The 19,913-nt window shown below is 41.5% G+C and overlaps 2 protein-coding genes across 2 annotated transcripts; both read right to left on the bottom strand.

Moving 5' to 3' along the window:
• Nucleotides 1-7,622: 7,622 nt before the first annotated feature.
• On the bottom strand, nucleotides 7,623-10,320 carry nkx2.1 (NK2 homeobox 1). The gene is made up of 2 exons (XM_035610605.2): nucleotides 9,618-10,320; nucleotides 7,623-8,911 (listed from the first exon to the last, which is right to left on the bottom strand). The coding sequence occupies exons 1-2, from the start codon at nucleotides 9,985-9,987 to the stop codon at nucleotides 8,238-8,240; spliced, it is 1,044 nt and encodes a 347-aa protein (XP_035466498.1). The 5' UTR covers nucleotides 9,988-10,320; the 3' UTR covers nucleotides 7,623-8,237.
• Nucleotides 10,321-17,511: 7,191 nt separating this feature from the next.
• nkx2.9 (NK2 transcription factor related, locus 9 (Drosophila)) lies at nucleotides 17,512-19,456 on the bottom strand. Its single transcript, XM_035610609.2, has 2 exons — nucleotides 18,780-19,456; nucleotides 17,512-18,543 (listed from the first exon to the last, which is right to left on the bottom strand). Exons 1-2 carry the CDS (start codon nucleotides 18,934-18,936, stop codon nucleotides 17,963-17,965), a joined length of 738 nt encoding a protein of 245 aa, XP_035466502.1. The 5' UTR covers nucleotides 18,937-19,456; the 3' UTR covers nucleotides 17,512-17,962.
• Between the last annotated feature and the right edge of the window lie 457 nt (nucleotides 19,457-19,913).

Genomic DNA, 19,913 nt, shown 5'->3' with positions numbered 1-19,913 from the left:
CCGTGTTTGTGTGAACCCGCAGTTATGTGCATCTTTGCCGTGAGTTAAATGGATCGAGCCGCGCCTCTCTTTTTTTTCCCCCCCTTCTCCTTCAGCTCGGGGTTAAAATAGACCAGGGGGCTTTTTCCCCCCCCCCTTCTTCTTCTGAGAGTGATTGCAGCCTGAACTCATTAAGCTGTCAAATGTCTGGGCTTTGGGATCTTGATTGCTTATTGTGTAGCAACATTCAAGGAATTTTTTTTCTCCCTTCTCCCCCCTCCACTCTGCAAAGAGACGTATAGACCCCCACTATTCAGCACCACTGGAGAATGGACTGACCGGTGGCCTCTTTGGACATAGGCCACTTTATTCGGAGCTGTATGAAAAGTCTTAGTTATTACAGCATCGACTCGAAAAAGACAGACAAATGTATAACATTATATCTCTATTCATGTTATTATAACTTTTGCAGGGTCTTCTTACCCCCACACTATATTCTTTTCTCATTATATGCTGTGGTGGAGTACGTTGGTAAAAGTGATAACACAATCTAAATAAACAAGCTTCGGTTTGAAACTGCAAAAACGACATGTTTTTGCAGTTTCAGTAAACGTATAGATGTGTAAGCAACAAAACGTATAGCGATAAAAGTAAAAGTGGTAATTATGCAGAATCATCACCATGAGTTTTATTTTACTATATAGTTGGATATCGGTGTATTATTAATATGCATAGGGTCTTTGGAATCCTATTAACTATACTTCAAATATGGTTGTGGGTAGCCTATCTGTAATAATACAACATGTTGGAAGCTGATATGTTTGTGTATAAAATCTTGATTTATAAAGTGAATAGTAACTACATCTGGAATATAAATATAAAAACATTTATCCCCCTCTTTACAGGAGTAAACCCCCAAAGTAGAAGGGAAAAATACGAATATACTCAGAAAGTAGCTAAATTTGTACTGTTCGTAATATTACATAACATGTTTTTGACGATGCTTTAGTCCATTTTTTTTTAAAAACAATTTCATAAAATGTCTTATTTTCTAAGTGCCCCCCGTTTTTCTAAGCACATCAATATAGATTCACTTCAGGTCTTGAAATTGAAAGAGAGATATAAATATATATATATATATATATGCTGTTCAGACCTTCACTGACTGGAGGAGAAGTTGCTGCAGCAGACTCTACCCGGGTGGGGTCGGGGTCGGGGTCGGTCTGGAGGGTCTGGTGTTAACGGGGTTAGTGATGGCTCGTTGGTTCCTAAAGGACTCCCGCTGCTACTGTACACAGACACACGACAACTCCGCGTTGAGTCCGGGCCTCCTTTAATTGGCATGTTTAACGGGAGAGAGAGCGCACACACACACACACACACACACACACACACACACACACACACACACACACACACACACACTTGATGAACTTCCATCCTTCTGGGGACCTTCCATTTTACTTTCCTCTCACTCTCTCCTCCTGCTCCCCCACCTCCCACTCCAGTCATAAACTTAATCTTTTTTCCAAATCCCCAATGCTCTCTTCACAGAATCTTAAATTCACCCTTTTTTCCCCTTGATTCGGGACAAATTGTACAAGGACAGACACATCAGGAGGAAGTGAATGTTAAAGGCATTAGGGTTTGTTGAGCACAGCCAGGAAAGTGCTTCATCAGTGGACAGGAGGAGAGTTCCTGACTGGACACGTTTGAGTACATGACTCCCAACTCTGCCAGAGCAGATCGCTGTTGATGTACATGAATGGCGTTTGATTTAACCCCCATTTTTCAATTTTTGGTCGTGTTGAAAAGATTTCTGTTTCAGTGTCAGTGTGTTACTATTCACGCAACAGTTGACACAAATAAACCTCAGATGACATGTTTCTTCCCAGTTCCCGAGGGACGTATTCAACAGTTTCAATCCTAATTATTGCTTAACACACAAATACGTGTGGGTTTATGTTCAATCTGTTGGGAAAAAAAAAAAAAAAGTAAGACACAATTTAAAATATTAATTATCTGCTGATGTATATCTATGCATTTAGAATATATTGGCGTTCATGCACGGTTTGATTTGAAACCCTTCCTATTGCATTTAATAACTGGTTGGCATCAAGAAACCGGTTGAGATTTAAATAAACTTTGAATGAGAGAAACAGCCCATATACATGTACATGTACATTTAAAATCAGTGGGCAAATGTGGTTCAAGTGAGAAAATCATGTTCGGTATCGTCAAAGATGTCAAGTCTGTGAATAGTTAGTATTTGTTCTGGGCATTTTGCTATTGTTGTTTTATAATAATGTTGTTTTTTGGCAATAAATCTTAAAAATAAGTTGATATTGGCTCCAATGTAAACCCAGCGGCACATTTGCCTTATTGAAGGATGACTCATCCAAATTGGATATAGATGGCATGGTAGCTCAAATGCTGACAATATAATGACAATTGTGTTTTTAATTCTTGAAAACATTCTTTGTCACGGTTCTCAATTCACGATCCACTTCAGCAAACATGAGGTGCCAATGGAATTGATTCTAAGATCAGTCATTTTCTCATTTTAGACACGTCCCACTTGGCTATGCCATTGATATTCTATCTTTAGATTCTAAGATTTATGTAAAATACAAATAGCACTTTTTGCAAGTTTTTATCCTGTGCTGATTGTTCACTTATCGATATGTCCCAAAAATAATTCTGGGGTATTTCTTTTATGAAAAACCATCTCTTTTTTTATTCTTTCTGTATTTTTCATGACTCCTCTCGAACACAGGGCCAGTGCACCTGTGATTGGGGACACTTGTAGCTAACCACTGCCATCACACCACACTAAACTCAGGTTAGAAAAGCAATATCTCAGTAGGTGTCTGTTTTTAGTGATCGCATGACTTCATTTGAATCCCTTCCATGACTCAACACTTACCACATATTCTGTTTCACTGGGAAATAGATCACAGCAAGAGCTAAATGCGCTCTCAATTCTATTTCAAAGCGACTTCTATGCAGATGATACTCTACTCGAAACACATCATCTTGAACCATCAAATTCAACACAACAAATTACACGTGTGCTGGTTCATAACTCTGGAACAGAAATAGTTGGAAAACAAAGCCGTGTAACCTTGAAATTAAAAAAAATAGATCATCAAAAGCATAATGTTCCTCAAAACAATGACAGAGACATTTAGCCATTTTAAGCTTTGGGGTTTTTCTTGGTTTAAAATCGTTTGGAGGAGATAGATTTGCTTAAATTGGCTAAGTTGATTAATTAAAATATTATAGTCATATACTGTTCATTAAATGTTTTACTGCAGAAAATCAACACTATATATACTATGTGAATATAGAAACTGAACATCTACAGCTAAGCGTTCCTTCTTCTTTCAGACTACCGGTATGCCTGCTACTAGTAAATATTTTCCTGACAATTATAATATCCCATTATTAATTTTTGGTTGTGTTGTTTCCTTTCCATAATTTTTTAACAAGTTTTTTAATTGTTGTTCAACATGGAGAAGAAGATAAACAACAAACAAATATTTGGTAAAACCGTATCTTCTACATTTCTCTAACTCTTTACAAACTATTATTTCCATTATAAATTTTAAAGGACAAACCAAATAATCCCGTACACTGTCAAACATTTACTTATTCTATTTACATTTCTGCCCTTTATCAGGTAATTGAAATTCAATTCTGTTTGGTTATTTGTATCTAATGTTTTAGATTTGTACATTTAAAACTTTTAAAAACTTTCAGGGAATGGTTTGGAGGTGCATTTTTGTGCAATCTTTGAGTGATGGTGAGACTCTACAACAGTCTCTGACCCACTGATGTGTCCAAATGAACAAGATGTTGAAATCCTGCTGCCCACTGTCATTTAGCCAATGTCAAAATGACAAACATCCATTTCCATGTTTAAAGCCTTGAGTCTTTACTAGTCTTGAATTGAGAAATCCATGCGATCTGTGCCTTTTCAGTCGTAATAAAATAAAGATAAATGGCAACCAGCCCCAGAGACATTTTCTTCAGACGAAACAAAGCCACGTGAAGACAGAAGATGTATGAAACGCGAGTTGTTCATCGGAGGGAGAGAAAAGACTCCACTCAGCCGGCTCTGAATGCTGCAACAATTATGCCTGAAAGGTCAAGTATTACAGCATTACAGAATCTTGTGCCTCGCTTTGCATGCAAAGCATTTCGGGTTCACAAATGACCCTCGTTTGCACTCTCCTCACAATGGACTGAAGAACCTGGATAAACGTCGCACAATTAAATATTTTTGCTGCAGGCTGACAATAACATTTACCAAAAGGGGGGTGATTGCAGTTGCCGTGTAATTGTGCCTGTTTTGAAATGCACGTGAATGTCTCACGCCTGCTGCTTTGAAATGTTCAGAGGAACCCGAGGGAGACGCAGGAGAGTGGCTGTGTTTTAGAAAGAAGAGTTGTTTTAATCTATCTCTCTGAACACGGTTATTATGGATTCTTAAGAAAACAGTTTTTTTTTTTAAAAAAGCTCTGCGGAGTGTCTAGTTAGAAATGATGATGATTTTTTTTGGGACTTTCCCAAGTTTGAATATTGTTTGACGTCATTTTTAGGCCTAGCTATTTTTAGTTCATAATGCTGGTTTTCTTTAGGAATCTATTTCAGCACCATGGACAGCACCAGAGTCATCCTCTTACATCTCCAACAGGGGGAACAAATATTAAAAGTTATCCTCACACGCACACACATTACTTTTTTTCTCATTGCACTTCTACCTCATCCAAAGCAAATCATATCAAAATGTTAATGCCACATACATTTGCACATATTCACGAAATGTATGTCAGGAATCACATTTTCTGACGAACCCACACATATATAGTTACTGTGTACTAAGGATGCTGTACTTAAAATTCTATTTCACTTAGTAATAATCCATATTCTCTTGGTTTATCATTAAAGTTTAAGCTATACTGTCTCAAAAGCACGAGTAAAGGCTACCAAAAAAATCAAATTTCGAATTATTTAACTATACTTAAGAGTAGACTTTTACTCCCTATTTCAGAAATGTGCAGTGGAATAATAAAGAACAATTTATAATTTTCTACTAAAATAATACTCGTGACCGTGGAGGCTGATATTTTTTCGACAAGTGTAAAGGTCATTCTGCAAAACAATACACATTGATTGTCGCTTGTCGAAGTCACCATGAGGATTTAAATCACCTTTTTTTTATATATATATATGTATTTATAATTGCAGCACCAAATCTTTTATATTCTCCCTCGTAATTGATTCCGCTGACACAGAGAACACGGGTTGATGCCAAACACTGAAACTAAAGCCTGCGAATTGAATTTACCAGGCGATATATATAGTCTCTAACCCAAATATGATTACCTTGAGATTAGGGACTAATTGCTTGGGATTGACGGGAGACCCCCGGCCCCAGCATAAAGCCAGGGGGACTCGTGCACGGTCGCACTGTGGGGTTTCCTACAAAGGAGAGCGATGAGAGCACACACGCTTCCAACAAGTCATTCTCAACAGCTACAAGCTGCGCACAAAGACCACACACCGCGCCTCACACATGTTAATGTAATCCCAGAGGTTCTCACTTTCTGTGCCCGGACAAAACCGGCTCCGCGAAAATACCCTCATGGAAAGAAGATCGTTTCTGACGCAGAAAAAAAAAAAGGGGGGGGGGGGCTAAAGGGTTTGTGGGGGGCGGATTCGAATGATCCAGGCCAAAGATTCGTGTGAGTTTAGTTTCCGGATTTTTAGTGAAAAGTCCTCATATCATTTGATAACATTTTTTAAAGTTGCGTGATTAAAGAGAAGAGTGAAAAGTCAGTTGCCTGAAATTATTATTAACCCCCCCCCCCCAAAAAAAAAAATATCGCATGATTTTAAAAGTGCACTAAGCTTAAAAAAAAAAAAAAAGCTCTGAGGGAGAGGAACACACATGCAAAGATTGCAACAACAACCAAACATGTACGGATAGATTACATGATAAACGCAGAAGGTTAAATATGATTTTTTTAACAACATAATATTTCATAGGAATGGGCTGGAAATGTGTATGTTTTTGGTGTGTGCAGCTTGGGTCAGGTGCAGAACAGGGGGGCTACAGGGGGGCTGCAGAATCCATGCAGCTGCACGTGAGCGGTCATCGACGGCACTTGTGGATGAAATACGAAGGGGCAATGATAATTTTGCATTCTCTGAAATATTTTTGAAAAGGGGGACATTATTTCAATTTTTTATTATTTTGTGTGTGCAAGTCAACTTGTCAGTAGAAGAGATAGTCTATTTTAGTGTCTCCCAAAACTTTTAGGGGAAATTTTGAATAAAGGAGCTGCGGGGTCAGAAAGTCGCCTATAAATAGAAAATAATAGTAATAATAATAATAATAATAATAATAATAATAATAATAATAATAATAATAATAATAATAATAATAATAATAATAATAATAATAACAACAAAACAGGTACATTGGCGCCTAATAAATTCAGTTAAAGTTAAAGTGCATCTAATCCGGGTGAAAATTATAGGTCACGTGACAACAGTGAACCGAAAATAACGGAAATCACCCAGTTTTTTGCCTCGGTCGCTTAGCAACCAGGTTGTTTACCTTGAAGGCCTGCAGCTTTTAAATAATTATAAGCTACATGTGACCTTTTTTATATACAGAGCACACGCACACATCTATAAAGAACTTTAAATGAATGGTTGTGTGTGTTTATAATTTCTATTTTGTGTCAAACAGAATTTAGAAAGTAAAAGTGTCAGTGTGGAAAATAACTGATGTTTGTGGAGACGTGCGCTGGTTTGTTATCGACGCCGGACACAAACAGCCTATTTCCCGGTCTCCTCACAATTCCCTGATGGATTGATTGATTGATCGATTATTGATAGAGCGACCGACGGAGCATCGCCTCGCGAGTTATTTGACAAGAATTTACTGCGATGTTTGATCAGTGATTTTCCACCGATAAGCTGCGCTTTGAGCCGCGATGGTGTTTGATGTTTGGAGCCGAGAGAGACCTCACCTTTCTGACTCACTCTCACACACGCACACACACACACACACACACACACACACACACACACACAGAACACACACAGGCACTGAAAGAGAAAGGGGGAAAAAGCACATGAAGGCTAAGTTTACTCTGCAGGGCATGTGTGAGCTGTCACGATAAGGCCTGAGAGGTGTGTGTGTGTGTGTGTGTGTGTGTGTGTGTGTGTGTGTGTGTGAGTGTGTGTGTGTGTGTGTGTGTGTGTGAGTGAGTGATTTGTCTGAGGACAAAACAGAAAAAGCCTGATTGTTCATATGGTTGATAAAGTATTTGTCACTTTACCAAACCAGAACTTTTTTAGCAACACACAGAGCTTGTATCTATTTTTTTTTGAAAGGTTAAAAGTTAAACCCTAATTTTGGACAATGATCCCCCCCGAAAAATCTGTTTAAAAATTGCCTTCTTAAAAATGGAACAATTTGAATGATCGCAAACGAAATATTAATAATAATAATAAAACGATAAAAGCACTGGTTTGATATTTGATTGACTTGATGATTTCTCTAAGGTCGTATTCCACCACGCGTGTTGGCATGTTTCACAGAAGGAAAAGAAAAAAGTAAATAATTAACTGTCATGTTTCCATAATTTATTAATAGGACTGTTCTGCGGAAAGTCAAATATCTATATAAGTTACAAAGAAATAAAACGTGTGTACAAATACCAACGAAACGACAACACACCGGCAGAGAGCGTCAAAAAAACTTTGTACAAACAGATAGAGCTAAAATCCAAACCTCTTACAGAAATATACAACCTAGAATCTACGGTTTACATTAAAATCTATAATAAATCGTCAGAGTCATCTGGTGCGCGCGCGCGCGCGTGTGTGTGTGTGTGTGTGTGTGTGTGTGAAAGGGAATTTAACAGCACCCATCGTGTCTCAGCAGTCCTGTCGTCTATGTGCCTCCCTGTGCAGCTTCACCTAGATTCCTCTCCCGTCTCAATATAATTTACATAAATAAATCCCAAGACTTTCCAACATCCGAAAGGTTTTCTGCACAAGTGTTCCTTCCCGTGTCAAGTCACACGTCTTTTCCAAAAACAAAAACAAAAACAAAGAAAAGACGTGGAAAATGCAGGCGGAGCTGCACGTTCTGTTTTCAAAATGCGCACATTTACAGTGAGAACTTGTCAAAAGTCTTGACAGGTTTTTTTGCTCTGTTTGGCGTCCCCCTCCTGTCACCACGTCCTGCCGTACAACAGGGCCGAGCACTGCAGGGCCGAGCCGTACTCTGAGCCGGGGGAGTTGAGGTGGGAGAGGCCGGACACTTGGCCCTGCAGCGACGGCGGACTGGAGGAGTGCGGCGCCAGGTCCGGGGAGTGGCCCGTGCTGCCCACCTGCTGGCCCGGGTGCTGCCCGAGGCCGGACGCGCCGTTGGACATGATCATGACGTTGCCGCCCTGCTGGTGGTGCGTCTGTGCGGAGGACGTGGGCGTGTGGCCGGTGCCCTGGCACGGCTTCCCGTCCTTCACCAGCACCGGCACGGCCACCCTCCGCGGGGACTGCTGCTGCTGCTGGCAGGAGCCGCCGTCCTGCTGCATCTGCTGCTGGGACACCTTGTCCTTGGCCTGCCTCTTCATCTTGTACCGGTGATTCTGGAACCAGATTTTCACCTGCGTCGGGGTGAGGTGGATCATACTTGCCAGGTGCTCCCTCTCCGGCGCCGACAGGTATTTCTGCTGCTTGAAGCGTCGCTCCAGCTCGTACACCTGCGCCTGGGAGAAGAGCACTCGCCTCTTCCTCCGCGGCGCGCTGGACAGGGAGCCCATGCCCTTGCCCACGTCCGCCAGGGAGCTGAGGCTGCCCATGCTGCCCATGTTCATGCCCGACGACGAGCCCATGAAGCGAGAAACTAAAGGGGGGGAGAAAAAGGAACATAAATAAATTGAAATTACTCATTTCTGCAAAAGCGGTGAAAATGATTTGTCTTTATGCTTTTAATGATGAATAAAAGTATGTTTTTAAACATGTTTTTTTTATTTAACCCTTTAACCTGCATATACAAAACTAATAATAATTATCATTGCAGGTCAAAATAAAAAAAAAGTGCAACAAAACCCCAAAAAAATCTGTCTGTTTTTTGCGACTAGCAGAAAATAGTCTCAAAAAAAGATTCCCAACGAAGCAGGTGCCCTCATCCATTAATGTCAAACAACACAATGCGCGTCAAAGTCCATAATCACAAATAATCTAAACTGCCGAATTGTACCAACGAACGAAAGTGCAGATAAAGTTCACAGGCTGCCGTGATATTATTGTTGGTTTAATGCGATGAAAGACTCCACACTGGTTAATACATTATCTTCAATAAATAAACGCGCAAAGCCTTAAGGGAAATTAAGTCACTCCTGCGCCAGTGTGGTATTTTTTTCCAGGTGTTATCCGCTAGGGATTATATTAATAAGGAGTTATTATTTGCCTTCCTTAAATATAAGAATTAGGGAATCTTGACTGTGGGGGGATATGGGAAGTCGTGCACCATTACGCACGTTACGCGCCAACATGCGCAGTTGTCAGAAACGATGACAAGTCAAAGCACAGGTGCGGGATACACTCACTGGTGGAGAAGCGCGGGTCCGGGTTGGCCCCGTACCAGCCGGTGGCCGCGGCGCTGCCCCGCATGCCGTCCTGGTAGGACTGCAGGTCGCCCATGTTGCCCAGGTTGCCGTTGCAGTAGCCCCCCATGGCCGAGTGTGACAGCTGCGAGACACCTGCCGCGGTCATGTGGTACGCGGCGGACACGGTCCCGTTGTGGCCCATGTGGTGCTGCTGCATCGCCGCCGCCTGCGAGACCTGCGGCTGCCGGTAGGAAGTGAGCGGCGCCCCCAGGTTGTTGCTCTCCATACTCAATTTCTTGTAGCTCTCCTCGAGGGGACTCAGGATGTCGGAAACAGAAAAAGGAGTCGTATGCTTTGGGCTCATCGACATTGTTCTGGGGCTGGAGAGGGGAGAAATTAGAAGGCAAGGCAATCTCTCCTTCTCTTTTTTTTTTTTTTTCCCTTCCTCTCTCTCTGCTGGCCAAAGCCCCTCCGGTTCCTGTTGTCTCGGCGTCGGTCCTGGTGGATGAACGCGTACGGGAGAGAGAGCGCCTCAAGTCCGCCTTAATTGGGTTGAGTGGGAGCTCGGTGCTGCGCTTTGGTTTGTTTTAGCTGGGTGCCAGGTTTAAGGCGACCATCAGAGGCGGGGCATCGGCAACAATACACACAACAAGCCTCTCTCAGCCTCCTTCCTCCGAGCGTGATTTCACTCACAAGACATGTGCTCCCCCCCCCCCCCCCCCCCCCTCCTCGCACTGTACAACCACAACATGCAGCAGCCGAGCACGGTTTGGTCCCGGCGGCGGCTGCAGCAGGCGGGCGGTGACTCCTCCACACGCTCCGGTGCAGCTGCTGCTGCTGCTGCTGCTGCTGCGTCTGGAGCCGGCGACTTGTTGCCCGTGTGTCGCTGATAAATAAACCGGCGGCCGCACCTTTCCCCGCGCCGCGCTGACCACAATGCACTTTATTAACTGTAGTGATGTTTACGAGGGCCTCTTGATGAAAGGAGAGGCCCGCGTGGACTTGAGAGTTGGAGAGAGAGAGAGAGAGAGAGAGAGAGAGAGAGAGAGAACCACTCCCCCCCGCCGAACCGGCTGACTTTTAATGGCCACGAGAGGCCTCCAGTGATTGCGGGATTGTTTGTGTTTTATGCCTTATCGTACTCAGACATGCAAAAGTGCACTCGCCGCGGAGGGGGAATTGACTGATACTGATAAGTAAATAAATACACATCCGCGTGTTAAGTGGCTGCGTAAATGATTAACTCCCCCCAACCACCACCACCCCTCAGTTTTTCTCTTTTCTTTTGATATCATTGGACGAAAAGCTGCACGTTATACCTTAATTCACACACACACACACACACACACACACACACGCACACACTCGTCTGAAGAAGGAAAAAAACAAAGCAACAAATAAACACACAGAAAGAAACTTGAGCAGGAGAGGCTCTCGTGTCAAGTTATACCGGTGCTCGAGCCCCTCTCCTGCAGCAGGTCGCCCTCAGTGGCATCTCGATGCCATAAGAGTTTCACAGCATCATAATATCTCACTTTCTAATAATTCACGAAGTAGCATGAGAGAAAAGATTTTGCCTCATTTTTTTTTTTTATTCCAATCAGCTTCTAGGCAGATAAATAGTTTAGATATGCTGCATCTTGTGAGCACAATTCCACCTTTACACAAAGCTTCTGGTTGACTCTTTTTTTTTTAATATAGAAAAATAGAAATTAAAACTAATATTTTGGAGCAAAAAAGGGTCAAATACACGAACATTAAAATAGTTTATTATTATTAATACTACTACTACTAATAATAATACTACTAGTGATCGTTTTATTTGATTTCTAATAGCTTTTATAGTTTACTGGTCAGCAATCTCATAATATTTTTTACATGTTAATATTTCAGCCCTTAAATCGACTCATTACTCGACGACCAATTCTTCCAGCCTGTAGCTTTTCAGTTGCACCCCCCCCCCCCCCCCATCAACACACATTAGAATAATATACGCAGCGAGTAAGACTTTAAAATCTATGCAATATCTATATACATAACGTCTATAACTCACACAATCTGTGGATGTCAGGATCACACCGCAGCTGAATAAATAAAATAAAGCAGGGGTGTTGGTACCGTCAGTGCTGCAGCAGCGAGTCTGTGGCTGCAGGTTGAACCGACACGTGTCGTTGAACAGTGAATTAAAGAAACACAGCGTCTTCTGGTGGCGGACGAGACGCGCTCCGCTGTGACACTGTGATTTATGTCGCCTGCCACGATAATGACGTTATGGACTCTAACGGTACAATAAACACGAATATGAACTCAATAATTTCTATTCACCTCAATGACAGTCTGCTGTGTCTACACGTGTGTTTGTCGACATGAGAGTGAATGTGTCAACAACAGTCTGCTTCTGTCCTCTCATCTGTTCTCGTGGTTTGATTCATCAATTACTGGTTTGGTCTAGAAAAAAAGGAAAATATGGATTTCGCAGTATTTTTTTCTAAAGGCACTATGTTAAACTTTGGATAACGCTTCTCTCAGGAGCAACACAAATCATAGGACCAAATTCATATACTGCAATTTCACGTGATTCTGTGTCAAAAAATGGTCTTAAAATGACAAAAATATTGTATATCGCAATATTCACAATACATCGTGCACACAGAAAGTAGTTATCGTGACAGGCCATAAAAAGTGATTTCACCGTTAATATTTATATTGAATAATACATGTAAGTTGTTTTTACTGTTTCTGTTTTTAACAACCTGGGTCCAGTGTGTGTGTGTGTGTGTGTGTGTGTGTGTGTGTGTGTGTTAAAGTGACATCACAGCGGTAGACATGCAGATCGCTGACCTGACGTCACTGGGGATCATCTGTCCTATATTTACCTGCTGATATGATAAACCTCACGCGCACTGTTTTCCAGATGCACGGGCTCAATTTAACGATGCACGTGTATAAGTACATAAATACACAACAACAATCCACATCCCTCCAATTATCTGCACTCAAGCAGTATTATCATATAGCCCGAGTCTTAGTGTTACAGTAAAAACAAATTGTTTGGATGATGTATATATATATATATATGTATGTATAGCCGAGGTTTAATTTCCAGGTCCATATAATCGCAGCCAATTAAAATTACAGCATGTTTTCCGGGGTACATCTCTCGCCTATATGCTTTTCCTTAATTACGATAATTTCGCAAGACATCCTTGATGATGTGAACCAGTATCTTTCCCCCTGTTCTGGCTCACGCGGCAATTATGGCCAATTAGTGGTAATTAGTCCAAATATTCGGGCTAATTCCTTCGGAATAACGAGGGACACCGTGAAGTGGAGGCTATGAGCCTGTTGTTATCGAGGCTTCAGGTTGTTGTTGTTGTTGTTTTTTATGAACTGATGTGGTTCATGATACACTCCAGAGAATAACTGGGGGGGGGGGGTGTTACATTTTGTTATAATTTTCAGTTTAACTACAAATGTTCTTGTCAACATCCGCAGCTCTCACGGTGCTGCCTCTCTTTCCCCATCAAAAACTTTTCCCCCATTTTTTCTTTCTTTCCCACAGCTCTTGATCTGACGGGAACTGAGCTGAAGAGGGGAAACAATAGAGACCGAAGAAGAAGAGGAGGTGGGGACAAAAAGAAAAAATGGACCCACGAGATACATTAGCTGAAGATGACCTCATGACGGTATCCATCTTTAAGTTCCAGCTTCCATGTGACCTATAGAGGAGGTCACCATGAATAATACTAACAATATTAATACAAATAATAACAACAATAATAAAATAAAATATAATAATAATAATAATAATAATAACAATAATAAAATAAAATGAAAATAAATAAAAATAAATGAAAATAAATAAAAATAAATAAAAATAAATAAAATAAAATAAAATAAAATAAAATAAAATAAAATAAAATAAAATAAAATAAAATAAAATAAAATAATATCCAATCGTCTTCCCTCATCACGACCCAGACTTATCAACGCTCAAAAGAGGAGAATGCCATGTGAAAGTGACCCCGGTGCGCTGAAACGTAACCTTTGAGCAAAACACTGGTGCGTGACGTCACTAGGGGCGGCCATCTTTCTTCCTGCGCCCAATCAGCAGCTGCTGCAAAGAGAGAAGCGAAGCTCGCCCCCTGGTGGACAAACCGGCTGCGTCCCCATCGAAAGAGAAACACTCGAGGTTTGGTCACATCGACCTCAGGAGCTGAGAGACGAGATCTCTTAAATCATACTGTGTGTTGTTCCGCCATCTAGTGGACGGATGGAGCATAAAAGCCCAAGACTTAATCTCTCAAGTATTTTGCTGCAGCTGAGAAAGTTGTCACATGGACTTAAAGACTCAACCCACTTGGACCCAAGGTTCACTTCCCTGCAATCATCCTTTTTTTGTCTCCAACCATTTTTTTTGCTGACTCCAAAGTTGCCAGGAACCCGAAAAGCAAGAAAAGTTTGTGGGAAATTTACAAATCTTAAATTATAATTGTTCAAAATGTTGTTACAGAACAACTGAAGGCTGGAAGAAAATATTGTTTCACAGTTTATAGACAGAAAAAGGATAAGAAATTATATATCATAGTCTACTACTATATAAAGTGATTTTGTTGTACCAAACTGCACTACTGTCATAATGTATTTCATAATTCATTATCATCCTCTGTACTTTACATATCTATCTTTATTCCACAACAACTGTTCCTTTTTTAATTTATCACACTGTGCAATATTTATATGTATATACATATATATATATATATATATATATATATATATATATATATATATATATATATATATATATATATATATATATATATATATATATATAAATATATATATTTTACTTCAAATCCAATCACTGCACATTTTAGCCTTCTTTCACAAGGGCAATCCTTGCACTCTGTTAAAAAGTGTTTAAAGCTTTTTATAGTGTTCTTTTCTTCTATTTTTTATTGAATATTCAGTAATATTCTCCAACTCTTCCCTGATTATTCTTGCTGCTGCTGTAATAAGTATGTGGGATTAATAAAGTCATCGATACATGAATACACAAACAAATATTTAATTTTACTTATTTTAGATTGTGGTTGTTGTTTTTCTTTTTCTAAAGAGTGTTTAGAAAGTCTTATCTTATCATTTTCATAAAAGTTTATATATCAGTGCTGAAAATATATAATATAGATATATATATTAAAGTTTTGAAATGTAAAATATGAGAACTATGGTATTGCTGAAGCCGTGTATCATTTTGTCTTTTTTTACATTTAATATTATCATTGATCTGCACTTTGAAAACATTTCCCATTAACTTCTTAAAAATGTTTCAAGACAGATGCCATTTTATTTCACCACGATCAGTTTGGTTCATTCGTGTGATATGACACAGTCTGAGACTCAAACACCAAATGGATAATACTGTAAGACTATTAACTTTACTCTTAAATACCAGTTCAGGACAAAGAGACGTTTTCCAGATCAACGTCCAATTTGCTTTCTTTGTCCATATTAAGATATTCATTCAAGTCCTCCTCCGCTCCAAATCCTGACATTTTCTTTGTGTTATTTCATCTGGATGTTTAAAGTTTCATTGTGCGAATAATGATGATGAGTGAGGATGACACTGTAGGTTGTGTTGACATCGGTCAGCTGCAGGACGAAGGATCGTCTGTGCTCACGTTAAATCTGATCTTAACACTTACACAAGAATGATTTGAACGTTAGTCTGGAGGCAATATTTGAGAAAACTTGGAGCAAAAAACAGCAGAAGTTCTAGTTTTATTCTTTCCGACTCTCTGTAGTCAAGAATGTTACATGTTTACCATTATTAATTAATTCATTACCATCAATATTCTCATCTATCACTGTAGAGGTTCCCCAACCGCGGGTCCCTGATACATTTCTGCTTTATTAGATGTTATTTAAATAATATTAAAAATGTCAGATTTCTTTATAATGTTTTTAAGATCATTTAACTCCTCTAATCTATATGTTTAAATGCCTTCAAATAAAACATTAAAAGGAAATACAATCCTCACAACTTATCATTGATAAGGAGCTGCAAGTAGTACTATGTATATATTAACACATTCTCCTGTTAGTCGTTTTTCTGCACATAAAATGTGAAATCTGATTGTGTGTGTGTATGTTAGAGATGTAGAATGAATCCTGGGGGGTAAGAGGAGGGTATAAAGACTTAGATTATGTCGGTTTTGCAGCCTTCACTGCAAAGTTTTAGACGACCACACAGTCTGAAGACGACCCACGACAACTCTGTCAAATGACAGGATTTCAAAAGTCAACATTTGATGACACACTGGTGTTCGAAATGCATTTCTGGCAGCGAAGCAGATGTAAATAAAGGACCTGTGGAGTTTAGAACCAGTGTTTCGAAGTCTGGAGGCCATTCAAATCTTAAGTTCGGGCATCGACTTAACAAAACTCCTCCTGTGGCCCAGTTTACACGTGGACTTTATAACCTTCCTGAAAGAGGCCCCCGGGGCCGACCAGTGAGTAAAACTATAGGATGGGCCGGCTAATACGAGCCCGTCCTTTTCAGACAATTCTTCGGACCAACTTAAAAAACCAATGGCAACCTCTAAAAGCCTGTCTTTGTCACCCTTAAACCCCGAGATGCTCTAAAACACCATTGTGCAGCTAAACCTCATAAATTTGTCGCAGGGGGACTGATTAAACATCACGGGAATTGAAACACTAAAGATTTTGTCTCGGGTCCCTTTTCGGACGGGGGACAATGGGCCCCCCTTTCACGCTGAGAGACACGCAGACAAAAAGAGTGTTTAAGGGAAGATGCAGCGGGCTGAGGAGGTTTCGGCCAGTCCCCTCCATATGGGATACAAGGTGGCCCCGGCGCGGGGGACAAAGGGCCAGGTGACAGGGACGACGGGCTGCGGGGTCACAGGACGAGCAAACAACATTATAGGGGGCGTGGAAGCAGAAGACCCCCCTCGTCACCGATGAAATACTGACATGATTTTAAACACTGAAGCATATTCTCCTATTATAAAACATTCAAACGAGACCGTGGAGACGCTTGGGCGAGGGGGGGGGGGGGGGTTGACGGAAACCACGTGAATATGAGCAAATGAAAGAATATCCGAGCATATGAATTCAGTGTTTCTCCGCACTTTATGGAAGCACTTCACTTCTGAGGATTGTTTTTGACAGCTGCTGTGAAGCATATAGCATCAAAAAAACAAAAAACATAATCAAAAGCATCGTGCTTCTCAACTGCTCCTGTTCAGTTATCTCGTAATAATATTTAAGATTGGTGCTTTTAAAAGAAGTCAGTCACCTGCCTCTAGTTCAGCCTGTTGCACCCCAAAGAAAAATAATCTTATTTTCTTCAGCTTTACAGTTTCAAGTGAAGTTTTAACCACCACATTTACTGCACTCGGCCTCAGGACAATTAGTGAATTGTGTGAAAGTGAAAAGCAGCTCAGCACCCGGGCCCAGACGACAACGCGGTGCTATAGTGAGAGATGTTTACTGGGGAACCTTTTCTTATGCTTAAGCAAATCCAAGCCCCCTTTAAGAGTGATGTTTGCTCAGCTTCTGGGTGCATAATTAGTTTTTCCTTTTAACATTAGAAAAGGCCCCTGGGCCCCTGTCATGACCTGCTTCTAGATTTTACTACTTAAATGTATTTTAAGACTGCCAATTATAGAAATTATCATTTTTTAAAAATCGTTTGGGCCTAAATTGAGCCACGTTCAGGAGGTTCAACGCTCTTTGGAAAAATGAAAAACAACAAGAAACAACTAAAGTAAGTGAGATAAAATATGTTTTTGTGTATTCATGTGTTTGGGGGTTTTTTGGAAATAGATCGAGTAGAGTTTTGGAAGTTGAAAAAGGAAGCACCGAAATGTATCATACAAAATATGTGAGCGATTTTATTAATACTTTTTTTTTCCACAAATAAAAACAATTCAAAGAGGGAAACACTTAAAAAATAAAGCAGATAACATTATTTGTTCCTTCAAACTTTGCTGCCCCCTCTTCTACTGCAGCCTACTGTACATCATGTCACATCAACAACAAGTCATTTGTACAAATATTAGGTTTTAAACGGCTTTAAAAAAACATACAAATACATTATCTCGAGGGATAATTAAAAACACAGGCTGTGTGTGAGAAAATATCAGTATTTCCAAAAGTAACAAATATTCAAAGAAAATGTGCAAAATACCTTTTGTTCTCTAGAGAAAAATCTAAACGTTTAAGTTGCTCAAAATTCGTTTTTGCATTCAGAAAACATTTGATGCGATTCTAAATGAGCTTGTGCATTAATAGAAATAAAGAATGAAAACCGAGGCCCTTCATTTGAACGCGTTAAAGTGGACCGGGTCGCTCCAGAAGTCCCTCCAGGCGAATCTGGAGGCCTGGAGGGAGGTGGGAAAGTGCTGGTACCTGGGAGGCAGGGCGAGCGGGGAGGGATGCTGCAGAGCCGGGTAGGCCAAGGGGAAGGGCACCGCCTGAGAGGAAGCGGGCAAACAGCCGGCTTTCTCCGAGTCCAGTAGGCAGGTGTGGAAGGGCTTCCCGTCCCGCACCAGGATCGGGACGACGAGCCTGCGCAGCACCGGGGGCTGGTGCGCCATCTCCGCGTCCCCGAGCAGCAGCGCCCCGTCCGCCCGGCCCCTCTTCATCTTGTAGCGGTGGTTCTGGAACCAGATCTTCACCTGGGTCGGCGTCAGGCCGAGGAGCCGCGCCAGCTGCTCCCTCTCGGGCCCGGACAGGTAGCGCTGCAGGCGGAAGCGCCTCTCCAGCTCCAGCGTCTGGGCCTTGGAGAACAGAACGCGGCGCTTCTTGCTCTTCTTGCTCCTGTCGGGCTCCGAGTCCAGGGACGCGTCGTCCGGCTTGGTCGAGTCGGGGGAGGCCTCGAGGCTCCCTTCGTCGGAGGCTGCAGTAACACATACAGGTTATAGTTCACATGTAGAATAACTTTAGAATAATTAAAAATATATCTATCTATCCATCCATCCATCTATCTATTATCTATCTATCTATCTATCTATCTGATATAATTTATGAAGAAGGCTCATGATCATCTAATATCATCTTCAGGTTCCTTAGCATCTCAAAGATAAAAGCTGCTCTTTAATATACAATGAAAATACAGTATATATGAAGACTTACACACGCAGGGGCTCCGGTCGCAGTCCATCCAGGAGGAGTAGGGCGAGCTGGAGGAGCAGGAGGAGGAGGAGTACCGCGGCGCAGCCTCCGCATCCTGCTCGGGCAGATCCAAGATGCTCCGGACGGAAAAACTGAACTTGGTCGGTGCAGCAGCCATCGCGTCCCTCGCGTGAAGCCCCGCGTTTGTTTGGTTTGGGGGTTGGTTTTTTTTGGGGGGTGCAGAAATAAACAAGCACTCAAAGTAGAAGACCTTTCCCAAGGAGGAGACGAAACAAACGGCGGCGGATCCCTCTCCACTTTACGCACTGTCCAAACAGCAGCTCTCACCAGTGTGTGTTTGTGTGTGTGTGTGTGTGTGTGTGTCAGTGTTTACACAAACAGCTCTTCCTATAAGCTGCACACACACAGAAGGGCTGCTCCGCTTATAAAGCCTCCTCCTCCTCCGCGGAGCACCTGAAAGGGCTGGAGTTGCCGTCGCCCAATGACGGTATAGGTGGAATAATGATAATGGAGGAAGAAGAAAAAAAACCAACAACCCTCAGAGCCTCAACAATGCGCGAAGGAAACACTCGTCATCATTACAGATTCGTCGCGTATCGTCGAACTGCGGGGACAGATAATGGTGATTGTTGGGAGCTGAATCACGTCTTGGGTGGCAACTGACAACAGAGGTCCGTCCCATCATCTACCACCGCCCCCCCCCCCCCCCCCCCCCCCCTCCTCCCCCTTCACTCCCTCCCTGCCTCCTCCCCTCACCCAAACAACGTGTCCGTCATTTGCATACAAAGTGAGCAATTAGCCTGATGCCTGAGAGTTGGTTTAACTAATACGACCATTAGAGGAGTATTAATTGCAGGCGTGAGAAGTTCCCTCGTTGGCGGATGAGCTACAAAAGAAAAACGTGCGGCCAAACATTTGTTCCAGACATTTTTCGGAACGTCATTTTTGGAGCATTTTCAAGAGGATTTTTTTTTTTTGTCTGGATGATTTAAGATATTACTTATATAATATATATATTGATTTCAGGATTTATTTTTAAAATGCTATAGATGAACTTTGACATTAATAATCGTCATGGACGTTGGCGTAATAACGATAATAAATGACAACAGAGTCAAACATAGTTGTAATAAT

The sequence above is a fragment of the Scophthalmus maximus genome, chromosome 15, assembly GCF_022379125.1.
Source record: "Scophthalmus maximus strain ysfricsl-2021 chromosome 15, ASM2237912v1, whole genome shotgun sequence".
NCBI lineage: Eukaryota > Metazoa > Chordata > Actinopteri > Pleuronectiformes > Scophthalmidae > Scophthalmus > Scophthalmus maximus.
Note: the sequence above shows the minus strand (reverse complement) of the source record. Positions and strands in the feature narration are given on the sequence as shown.

Excerpts from the sequence above, each read along its gene's own strand:
- nkx2.1 (XM_035610605.2), bottom strand. The coding sequence starts at position 9,987 with ATGTCGATGAGCCCAAAGCATACGACTCCTTTTTCTGTTTCCGACATC. Across the intron at positions 8,912-9,617 it reads GGACCCGCGCTTCTCCACCA|TTTCTCGCTTCATGGGCTCG; the intron begins GTGAGTGTATCC and ends CCCCCCCTTTAG.
- nkx2.9 (XM_035610609.2), bottom strand. The coding sequence starts at position 18,936 with ATGGCTGCTGCACCGACCAAGTTCAGTTTTTCCGTCCGGAGCATCTTG. Across the intron at positions 18,544-18,779 it reads CGACCGGAGCCCCTGCGTGT|CCTCCGACGAAGGGAGCCTC; the intron begins GTAAGTCTTCAT and ends GTGTTACTGCAG.